Source organism: Xenopus laevis, chromosome 6L (genome assembly GCF_017654675.1).
Source record: "Xenopus laevis strain J_2021 chromosome 6L, Xenopus_laevis_v10.1, whole genome shotgun sequence".
Taxonomy (NCBI): domain Eukaryota; kingdom Metazoa; phylum Chordata; class Amphibia; order Anura; family Pipidae; genus Xenopus; species Xenopus laevis.
The window spans coordinates 53,080,085-53,092,578 of NC_054381.1; the positions used below are offsets into that span (position 1 = coordinate 53,080,085).

At 40.5% G+C, this 12,494-nt stretch overlaps 1 protein-coding gene across 1 annotated transcript in view; it reads right to left on the reverse strand.

The window, feature by feature from the left end:
* snrk.L (SNF related kinase L homeolog) overlaps positions 1-12,494 on the reverse strand; it is a 49,738-nt gene that overhangs the window by 14,773 nt on the left and 22,471 nt on the right. The window contains exon 2 of the mRNA XM_018267486.2: positions 2,802-3,496. Within this exon, the coding sequence (XP_018122975.1) occupies positions 2,802-3,390 (589 nt within the window). The 5' untranslated portion in view covers positions 3,391-3,496. The remainder of the gene's footprint in view (positions 1-2,801; positions 3,497-12,494) is intronic.

Below are 12,494 nucleotides of genomic sequence, written 5' to 3' on the forward strand. Positions count from 1 at the left end.
CTCCTATTGAGAGTTCTGTAACACTGAATTATGCCTTCCAACTGAATCATTTTACTTCAGGTGTCAAACCATTTCTGGCTTTTTTTTACTTGAAAATGTTCCAAAAACCCTTAAAGGCACAGGGAAACATTCTACTTTTATCAGGCACGTTTCACTATCAATTTAATATGCTAGCCACCGGTAGTCTTACTTCTAAATTGTTCATCCCCACATACCACTTTTATGGAATTATGTCTCAAGTCCTGCCCTATAGAAGATGAAATTGGGCTTGGGGGCCCAACTGGACATTTTTCTTTATCATATCCAGCCTTTGTCCTCACCCATGCCCAAATTCAACTCCTGTGACAGTAAGGTTTAGCTACATACTAGTGATGTGTGGGCCGGCCTTGCTGCGCCGTTTGCTGGTGCGTTTGGATTGAGCTCTTCTGCCTGCTCTCCCCGTCCACAACCTTAGACTGCTGGCTTCTGACTTCCAGTTTTATAGGCACGTGCCAGCTTGCCCCTTTTGTAACATGGTGGAGCTATTAAAGGAGGAGGGAAGCCGGGTGCGGGTGGGTGCAGGTTCGGGTCGAGCTTTTGTTGACCCAAAAAAATCCACAGTAACCCAAGATTTACACGTATGCTAAATACGGTCTCATTTCCACTATGTACTGGATACAAAGGAAGAGGGGTGGCACTGAATCATACACTATAAAGTTTCTTTAAAAATAAAAGTTATGTGAAAACACATAGGCAGCCCAGTATTCCAAGCACACACAAGGAATACTGGTCTTAAACCTACAGAAAGGAATTATGGATTGAAATATCCTATATGCTGCAGTTAGAACAGAACATAAAAGTGAAGATGCTGTAGCTGGTTTTGATCTTTTTAGTGCTCAGTCAATGAGAGATATGGATTGAGCTTGAGACACAAAGGTTTGGAAGTCCTTTGACAGAGCATCAAAGCAGCAAGTGCACTACAGAATCCAAATCCATACTTCATTATTTCTAATAAGATCTTTTGTTTCACAAGAACCTTCAGTCTTCTTATGCTTCAGTAAAGGCATTTACAGCTTACCTGTGAACTCTAAAAATATCAGTAGAATAGAAAAATGTATGTGAAAACATGTAACTTGGCAAGAACCCAGACTAGAGGGGAAAGGGGAGATTGGAAGCTCTGTTGAGCACCTTTTTACCTCCTGTATCGGTCAGTATTACTATGCTGGACAGTTAAGTGCTGCAGAAAATATTGGCTCTTTATAAATACATGTTAATAAATAATCTAAAATTGACAAGACTACTGTACCCATTAATAAGCAGGAACTGGAGAATCCAGGGAACTTCTCCAGCACAAAGTATAAGATTGGTGACAGCAGAAAGGCAGCACATCAAATAACGTGCTAGAAGAGGTGACAACATTTGCATGTACATCAAGTTACAGAGCAGATGGTATTCTTATTCTCCTGTCACACTGCATTTCACTCACAATCCACAAATCAGTTTTTGCTCTGTGATGTGTTGGAGGTAAAGGAACATGGGTAATTTTCAGGCATTTAACTTAAGTCATAACTCTACAAATGGTCTCGGCACATGCAACATTTTGTAGGCCATGCCTGATCTCCCCCACTATGGGCAACAAAAAGCCCTTCCCACCTTTTATATTGCCGGTGGGAAGACTCATCCAAATATATATTATATTTATATAGTAACACAAGGAGGGGCACTGCCTTAATTCAGACAGGAACTTGGCTGGGTGCAGGAAAAGTACAAGCTTAAAAATGTATTACCATACTTATTCGGTCATTCAAAAACATTGCTAAATTGCCTAGCAAGAACACATGATCACTTGTGGCAAGCAAGGTAAGTAAATAAGGTGCTAATTGCACACTGCACTCAAAACAGTGCTCTATAGCTGGGTTAGTGTGGCAGCTCCCCTCAACATCTCTTCTTAAGTCAATGAAAAGGTTCAAGCTACAAATCATTCCACTTATGCAAACACACTTGTCTGATATTAAACATACAGTCAGCAATACACATACAGCAATTAGGAGTGTTGCTGGGGAACCTGTGCCTTCAGTATTCCCTGGCGAATGTCTCAGCTGACACATATAGCTGCACCACAGCCATATGAAAACCCCACAGAGCAGTTTTAGAGTTTTTTGGGGGCACAAAAAAACCTATTTCCTTTTCTACCTAAGTCTGTTAGTCAAAGAACACACAGAGCACAGTGGGATCTGGCTAGAGAAGAGACAACCACAAATACAGTGTTTCAATAGTATGAGCAGTAGTGAAGTGCGGGACGAGAATTTCTCGGACTGTACCCAGCCTGGGCCCACTCCTGCCCTCTTTGACCTGTCCTGCAGTGACGTTACAAAAGGGGGGGCGGGAAGGAGGCAGGCAGAAGTCTATAAATTCCAGGGCCGGAAGCCAGCAGTACTAGGTCATGGGCGGGGAGAGCAGGAGAAGAGCTCGACCCGCACCCACCCCAAAGATTTTGTGCAGGTGTCGGCCCAAACCCGCCCAACCCGTGGGTTTGGGTCGGCCCACACATCACTAATGAGCAGCCAGGAAAGCAGTGAAGAGAATAGCATAGGTGAAACAAACAATAGCAAATCCATTAACAATCGACTTTAAAACAATTTAAAATCTTTAACTACCATACTATGGTAAGTTGTTCGAATTTTTCTTTGCAAAATAACAAAAAACAAAACTTTCTTTTGGTAGACATACCTTTTTAAATTCATAAATGTCAAGTCTATGCAGAAAAACACAGCAAAAGATTGCAATACTGTATTACAATAAGATAATAAAATGATACACACCCACTGCAGGAGCATCATATTCATCTCCAAGCAGTATCTCTGGAGCAGAATAAGCCAATGATCCACAGCTCGTTGTTAGTTTTTTCCCAGGCTGGAACTTGTTGCTGAAGCCAAAATCTGTTAATTTTACAAGCCCCTGCTTTTCAAAGAAGACCACATTCTCCGGTTTCAGATCCCGGTGTACCACGTGAAGCTTGTGGCAGTATGATATTGCATGAACTATTTGAGCAAAGTATTTCTTGGCCAGTTCCTCACTAAGACCGTCTTCGTGCTTCATTATGTAGTCATACATATCACCCCCATCACCAAGTTCCAGAATGAGATATAATTTGGTCTGCGTATCGATGACTTCATACAGACGGACTATGTTAGGGTGCTGGACGAGCTTCATACATCTAACTTCTTGGAAAAGGTGTCCTGTTGCCAAAGAGTCTAATTTGGTCTTGTCAATTACTTTAACAGCTACCTTCTCACCAGTGAAGACATGGCGGGCAAGCTTGACCACGGCAAAGTGTCCTCTGCCCAAGGTTTTATCAAGATCATAAAGTCCAGCTATTTTTCCATCATATCCACGCTTGAAACCTGCCATGCTGCTCCAGGTAAGGGAAGATGACTGTAGCCTTAGCCTATAGTTATCCTCATAACAAATTATCCAAAGCAAGTAAACAGCACATTTTCACAGCCACCAAAGACATCTGTGGAAAAAGAATCAATAAATTAGGCTTACATCTGAAACTAGTAAAAGCGAAACACAGAAAAATATATTGCTCAAATCAGATAGGACAAATAATTTAAGGAGCAGGTTTTATAAAAATGTATACAAATATACATTCTATGTATGAATACAAAGCAATTTCTTTGTTATCACATATTAGGAAGAACATTTATAAAATGAAATTACCCCAGAATGCACAGAACCTAGTGTTTTCCAGATAAGGAGGCTTTCCATAATTTAGATCTCTATATATTATGTCTTCTAATCATTTAAACATGAATTAAACCCAACAGGATTGCTTTGCGACCAGTAAGGATTAATTATAACTTATTTGGGATCAAGTACACAATACTGCTTTATTATAACAGAGAAGAGGGAACACATTTTAAAACTAGAATTTTTTTACTCAAAACAGACTTAATGGGAAACGGTGTTCCCATAATTTGGAGCTTTCTGGATAAGAGATCCCATACCTGTACAATACCTGGTAGTGCCTCATGTATCTTCCATTTCTTATAGAAATATTTGAGAAACACAATACAGTCTAATTGAAAAGTTGCTTAGAACTGGTCAATCTATAACAGACTAAAAGTTAACTTAAAGGTGAAGCACCCCTTTAAGCTCACTTTCTGCCTCTGTGACTGAAAGATCTGATGCCAGTTGGATACTAGTGGTAAGTTGTGCATAAGGAGCTATACAGCACTGCTTTATACTAAAAAGAGGTAATCCAAATGTAGTTTTACAGAATAATCAGGTGACTGGGCTGGATATTTTGTCATACAGTAAAAATGCTTAACTTCGTATTGCATTTTTTTCAAAAACATAAATTATGCAGGTTGTGGTATGATCATCATCATCATTTATTTATATAGCGCTGTCAAGATACGCAGTGCTTTACTGCAGTTATAGCAAACAGGGAATAAATGGTGGATAACAGACAAGGATTACAGAGTACAATAGGGTTAGAAGGACCTAGAGATTAGAGTTTACAAACTAAAAGGTTAGGGTACAATTGAGACATAAGGATTATATAAACACTTTGTCATTTTTGATACAGCAATGATTAATTAAGGTACATCGAATAGGCCTCTTTAAACAGATGGGTCTTTAAGGAGCGCTTGAAAGTTTGGAAGGAAGGAGAAAGTCTGACAGCTTGTGGCAGAGAGTTCCAGAGAAAAGCAGAAGCCCGAGAGAAGTCTTGTAGACGAGAATGGGCAGAAGTGACCAGAGGAGAAGTGAGGCGAAGATCAGAAGCAGAGCGTAGGTTTCGTGAAGGAGTGTATTTGGAGATTAGAGATGAAATATAGGGAGGGGTTTCATTATTAAGGGCCTTGAATGTGAGTGTAAGTAATTTGAATTTGATTCTAGAAGAGATTGGGAGCCAGTGAAGGGACATACATATGGGAGCAGTTGATGTTGAGCGGCGAGCTAGATGAATGAGTCTAGCAGCCGCGTTTAGAACAGATTGGAGTTGTGAAAGGTGACTTGTTGGAATACCTGTGAGGAGTAAGTTGCAGTAATCAAGGCGGGAGATGATGAGAGACTGAATCAGTGTTTTAGTCGATTCTGAACTGAGATAGGGTCGTATTCGAGCAATGTTGCGCAGTTGAATACGGCAAGATTTTGCAAGTGTTTGAATGTGTGGTGAAAAAGACAGATGAGAGTCTAAGATAACTCCTAGGCAGCGTGCCTGTGTGGTGGAATGAAAGGTGGTGTTGTTTACGGTGAGTGATATCTGAGGGACAGGGGAAGATCTTGGAGGAAATATAATGAGTTCTGTTTTAGAAAGGTTCAGTTTCAGGTGGCGCTGTGACATCCAGGAGGAGACAGCAGAGAGACAGTCTGTGACTTGGGAAAGGACAGAATTAGAAAGATCAGGAGTAGACAAGTAGAGTTGGGTGTCATCAGCATAAAGGTGATACTGAAGTCCAAATGACTGAATGAGTTTTCCTAGTGAAGTTGTATAGAGCGAGAACAGCAGGGGGCCAAGAACAGAGCCTTGAGGAACTCCAACAGAGAGTGGGAAAGTAGTAGAAGTAGAGTTAGAGAAGGAGGAAACTTTAAAGGAACGGTCAGACAGATAAGATGTAAACCATGAAAGAGCAGTGTCCCGAATGCCAGATGAGTGTAGAGAGATCTAGAAGGATTAGAATGGAATAATGACCTTTAGACTTTGCCAATAGAAGATCATTGGTTACTTTGGTGAGTGCAGTTTCAGTCGAGTGTGATGGGCGGAAGCAAGGGGGTCGAGGAGGGAGTTGTGAGTGAGATGCTGGATCAGGCGTTTATAAACAAGCCTTTCTAGTAATTTGGAGGCGAATGGAAGAAGGGAGACCGGTCGATAGTTAGTGGGAGAGCTGGGATCAAGGGAAGGTTTTTTGAGGATAGGAGTGATTAGTGCTTGTTTGTATAATGATGGAAAGGTACCAGTAGAGAGTGAAAGATTGAATAGGTGGGTAAGTGCAGGAGAGAGTGTATCAGAGATTGGGTGGAGAAGGCGAGAGGGTATGGGGTCAAGGGAGCAGGTGGTGGGTTTTGAGCTGGCTAGAAGTTTGCTGACTTCATCTAGAGTTGCAGGGGTGAAGGAGTGCAAAGTAGATGTGAGTGGACTGCACGTTGGTCTGAGATTGTTGTCGGACGGTATGCTCAGCCTAATGAGATCGATTTTTTCATTAAAGAAATGAGCAAGGTCTTGGGCAGTAACATTAACAGGTGGAGGAGGTGGAGGGGGGCATAGGAGTGAGTTAAATGTGGCAAACAGCTGCTGTGGTTTGGAGGACATAGTAGATATTAGATAAGAGAAGTATTGTTCTTTGGCTAATGATAGAGCTCGGTTATAGCAGGAGAGCATGAATTTGAAGTGGATGAAATCAGGATCAGTTCGTGACTTTCTCCACCGTCGCTCAGCTGATCTACTACATCTTCTGAGGTACCGTGTTACACTAGTGTGCCAGGGTTGGGGTTTAGCAGGCCGGCTGTGACGGGTGGTAGAAGGTGCAAGGGAGTCAAGTGCTGTTGAAAGGGCATCGTTGTAGAGAGAAGCTGCCATATTGGGACAGGAGAGAGTATTAATATGAGATATGGATTGTGCTGATACTGTTGATAATTGTTGTGGTTCAAAGGCATTAAGGTTTCTGTACGTGTGGGTAGAGAGAGATGGTTGTGAAGGTGCAGGTGAAAGCAGTATCTGAAAGGAGAGTAGATGATGGTCAGACAGAGGGTAGGGAGAGTTTATTAAGTTGGATGGGCAGCATGAGTGGCAGAATATAAGGTCAAGAGCATGACCCTCGATGTGGGTAGGTGAGTCGGTCCACTGAGAGAGACCAAATGAAGCTGTTAGAGAGAGAAGTTTAGAGGTGGCAGCAGAAGCAGAGTTGTCAATGGGGATGTTGAAGTCCCCTAAAATGAGAGCAGGTGTCTCACTGGAGAGAAAAGTATGGAAGCCAGGCAGCAAAGTGATCCAAGAAGGTGGAGTAGGGACCTGGGGGGCGATATATGACAGCAACACGCAGAGAGATTGGAGAAAACAAACGTATGCTGTGGACTTCAAAAGAAGTGAAGGAGAGAGAAGACGGTGAAGTTAGATTTTGAAACCTGCATTTGGGGGAGAGAAGAAATCCCACCCCACCGCCATGACGGCCATCCGGTCTAGGAGTGTGAGTAAGTGAGAAGCCTCCATAGCAGAGGGCAGCAGGTGAAGCGGTGTCTGAGGGGGAGAGCCATGTTTCAGAGATTGCAAGAAGGCGAAGGGATTTAGCTACAAAGAGGTCATGGACTGCTGTTAGTTTATTGCAGATTGACCGTGCATTCCAGAGGGCACATGAGAAAGGCAGGGAGGGTGTTGGCTTTATGTGAATTAGGTTTGCAATATTAGAAGTACGTAAAATCTGAGAGACTGGAAAAGACCTTGTTGAATGCCTGAGAGTAGGAATAAGTGAGGGTAAAAAGTACCTCTGGGATATATACCGATATAACCTTAATCTCTCTAAATTGCATTTTGAGTACCATGTGACTCAAGATGGTGGTATATGAAGTGTTTTTTTTTTCAAGCTGGCAGCACCAGAACACTTTTTTTGTGGCTGAAAGGCATCAATACTGGTATTTATAAAGCCTCTTACCCTACATAAAAAAAAAAAATAAAAAAAAAAAAACCCCCCAAAAAAAAAACCAAAGCACATGCAAAATACCTTGGTAACTAGATTAAAACAACATGGTCCTTTTGCTTATGTTTGTGGCTATTCACTTCCATCCTGTCAAAAAATATTTAGCAACCCTGTCAGCCACCAAGGAATCGGACATTCCTGCCAGAAGCAGTCAATTTAATCTGTTCTATTGTTGGCAAAAGGTCTCAGAGTAGAAAAGCACAAGATGGCTTTCTGCAGCAGTTGCTCGCTCCTGTTAGGAGAAAGCAGCTGAACCACAGCTTGTGGCTGTACCAAGGCAGGAGGGCAGCTGACAGACAAGCTCCTAGGATGTCCTTAATGACCCCCTGGCCAGCTAATTGTTGACAGGAACAAAAACATGCCATTTGACAATGTAGGTTGTGAGCCCACTGGCTACTATACTGAGGTTTAAAATAAATGCATGTTAGTGTTCACAAAAATATCCTCTATATGTGCGCCATAGCTGGAAACTGTAGATATTCTCTGACCCCCAGCAAAAAAATACAGACTACCAACCTTCAATCTTATGTATATTTTTATTGCTTATCTTTATATTTAAGCACTGTTCATTGGCCATTATGTCTTAAAAAATGCTGCCTTGCGGCTAGCAACCAAAAAGCAGTTACTTCCCAGTAAACTTATAAAACTACTGTACAATAAAAAATAAAGAAATTATAATTGGACATTATATAACATACGAAAAGTTAACTTAAAGATTAACCCCTTTAATATGCATCCCAATGTTGTTATAAAAGTATAAGAATGAGCTTCAGAAATGAATGTACCAAACTAGTAGTTTTCTAAATATGTCACTTCATACAGGTGATTCAAAGCACTCACAGCAATAGCCTAAGATAGTTACTCTGTGCTGAACTGAAGAGTAGAACAGCAATGCATGCCGGCTAATTGATCTTGGATGTAGGAAGAATGTTTGCCAATTGCTGACACATAGATACTGTATGCAGCTGACTTAGGAATTCATATCATCCTGTTTAACTGCTATTTTTACATTCACTTCATTCTTTAAGAGTCATTTAATCTCCTTCTCTGAATGTGGGTGGACTTTAAACACTCACAGTCCTTACTCTGGTGTGTAAATTCAGGTGTTTCTTGTATGAATGTAGATACAGAGATAAGAGACACGCAAGAATTTCCAATTCATTACATATTCAAGCAGTTTGTTCTGTACAGGTACATATTTAACATTCATTTAGCAATAGAGCTCAAAAGGTTATCACAAGGATTTAGAGTATCTAAAAGCAGTAGGCTAGAGAATGCTGGGAACTGAACTTTAGCCACTGTTTAAAATATGATTCAATGATTAAAAGAAAACTATACCTCCAGAATGAATACTCAACCAACAGATACTATAGCTGATATTATATTAAGTGGCCTATTAAAGAATCTTACCAAACTGGAATATAATTATCACTAAATGTTGCCTTTTACATCTTTTCCTTTGAGCCACCATTTTGTGATGGTCTGTGTGCTCCCTCGGAGATCACCTGTCCAGAAATAATGCAGTTCTAACTGTAGCAGGAAGAATTGCGGAAATAAAACATAGAACGTTGATTGGATTGTTTGTGTGCACTGTAAACTGTATGATCCCAGGGGGCGGCCCTTAGCCCTTAAAATGGCAATTTTCTATTTAGGATTACCCAATGGAACATACTACTTAAAAAGTATATTTTTATGAAAATTATTTATATAGATGAAGAAGGGTTTTTCATATGAGCTGTTTTATGCAATATATTGTAATAGAGACTAACATTGTTTGGGGGTATAGTTTTACTTTAAAGGGAAAGCCGAAAAATATGAATCACTTTTTTTATCTACAAGGGGGGAAGCTGGTACTTCTGTGGTTAGTTCATTTCTAGCTATCAAAAACCTATTTTGCTTCATTAAAGGGGTTGCTCAAAAGTTAACTTTTATTGTTATTGAATGCTCAATGTTTAGCAATTTTTCAATTGGTCTTAATTTTTTTAGTTTTTAAATGATTTGCCTTCTTCTTTTGACTCTTTTTAGCTTTCAAATGGGGGGTCACTGACCCTGGCAGCCAAAAAAATATATTGCCATGTGAGGCTACTATTTGTATTTGTATTTTATTCCTAATCTGTATATTTAGTCCTTTCCTATTCATAGTCCAGTCTCTCATTTAAACCACTGCCTGGTTGCTACGGTATTTTGACCCTATTAACTAGATACTTGTTGAAATTCTGAACTCAAGAGCTGCGATAATTAAATAATCACGAATAATTTAAAAATGAAGATCAATTGCAAGTTGTCTCCGAATATCAATCTTTACTGTATATCAGTTAACGTGAAGGTGAAGGTTCGAGGCAGTAGCTATGTAGGATCAAATACCCTTTTAACTATATTTATTTTGCTGCTGAATGGAATGCTTTTGATTCAACACATTAAACATAAATAATATAAGAAATATTAACCTTTAAGATGAGAAAGAAAGACAATGAATGACCTCAACATGATCTGACACTAGCAGGCAGGCCTTTGTTTGACTGACTGACTTTAGTATGAGTAGAAGAAGGCCTAAATAGAAAGATGAAAAGAACAACGTAAGCTAACCTCAAAATCAGTCTAGGGTCATTGACCCTAGAAACAAGGCAGCAAAGTTCCACTTGTCAGAAGAGAAAGTAATGGAAAAGATTCAAAGCAATAAATGACAGTTCTCCAGACCACACAGGGTCTCCAGTCCCTGGATAGTCTGCAGTTGGCAGTTGCAGTAGGGTTAATTCAGATCTTTAACTTGAACAAATCATGCTAAAAATAAACTGTACTTATAGTTTTGTACTATCCTGGATATAGTGATTAGTGACAGACATGCAAGGAGAGATAAACAGCTTTTCACTAAAACCGGTCATTGCCTTCAGTGTCTGTGAACCAGGTTTCAGTTCATGTGTCTGGCCTACCAGGTGTAACCAGAATATCCCTACAATCCCCATGTATGTCTGGTGGCTAATCCCATCATTCCTCGTCTCAGTAACAACAAAAACATATTAAAGGGATCATCAAAATAATACAATCACATATATACAGTATCAATAGACTTATAGTATTTCGTTTTTTGAACTACAGGAATGCCATTTTTCATCGATCTCTTTTTAAGCAAACAATTGTTATTTTTGAGTGATTTGGTTTTGGCTAATGCCAGACCAGCTCCTCCACTCACATCTTTCTCCACCCAGAGCTGCTGCTTCGGTGCAGACACATGGGGCAGGATTTTCACACCATAATTCATACTCATGTTTCAGCATCAAAATCTGCAGGGTGTGTCTGCTGATGGTGTGTCCTGGGCCGAGGCAGAGGCTCGGAGAGGCTGGTCTAGCATTAGCCTTTCTCTGAATAAATTAACAAAAAAACTCAGTAGCTTACAGGGTAGTGATCCAAATTACAGAAATACTCCCTTGTCTGAAAAACAAGCTTTGCAGAAAATACATCACCTGTATAAAAGTAATAAATAAATAAAAAAATTAAATAATGGCTTTTGTGGTTTCTTCCATGTCCTTATTTTAAAAGAAACTGGGTGTTGTAAGAAACCCTTGCCCTGAGCTATTTAACCCTTTAAGTGCCACAGAACGTAGAATCTACGTTCTGTGGATCAAAGGACCAAAGTGCCACAGATCGTAGATTCTACGTTCTGCAGCACTTCCGGGTTTGCGAGCGGAGGAGCGGCTGTTAGAGCCGCTCGCTCCGCTCCTTCACGATCCCCTGCCCCTAGGCAACGAGCAGAGCAGGGGATCGAGTGGCCCCTGGGGCGCGATCGCCCAGGGGCCCAAAAACAGCAGCAGGCACGTGTTACTTACGTGTCCTGCTGCTGCAGCCTACACCGCGCCGGAGATCTCCGCCCCCACAGCACAGGGACACAGATGACGTCGCAGATCTCTTCCAGAGGCTCTTCCTGATCGTGTGCAACAGTCTCCAGCGACTTTTTCAGGTTAGTGCAACAATTACACACACAAACACACCAACACACACTTATTACAGTAATACACACTTAGATTCACACTTACACACACATTTTTGGGGATTGGGGGGGTCACTTACACTCACTGCACTTACACACACGTGCACACGCACACACGCGCACATAACATGTAATTTACCATTTGTACACACGCACACGCACATACATGGCATTGTGGCTTTTTTTTTTTTTTTTCTTATCGCATCGTTTCTTTTTTTGGCTGAAAAAAATGTTTTATTGCCATTACGAATAGCGTATTCGCTAACCGTACTGTGCAATACCTTTTGTATGTTATTTCGGTGATTATATTGCAATTTTGGGTATTTTGGTGCATTTTTAGCCATTTTATTGAATTTTTAGCCATTTTATTGCATTTTCAGCTCTGCGTATGTTGTGTTCACTTGTTTCTAGCCGTATAACCTGTTTGGCCCAGCTAAAATATTCAAACTGTGATTCTGACGGCCGATAACACTAGTCTGGAAAAAAAACATTGATTTTTGTGGTTTTATTGGATTTTTTTTGCATTTCACTCTTTACTGCCTTATTTTGTTTTGCCTTGTAAATTTTTTCTACTATATATCCATTTGGGGGTCTCTGTGCGCCACATAGTTTGGTATATCTATGCATACTGGGCATCAAAGTGTTCAGTAGACCCCTGGCGTTCATATTTAGGATGTTTTATGCTGATAAGTTACGAAATGTGTGGCATATAATGGGGTAGAATTCAAGCTTTGTGACGATTTTCCGAAATTTGATAAAAACCGTTATGTTCAGCATTGCTTTGCAGTTTGACAGTTTGCAGTAGAAACACTTATTTACCCATATTGGAT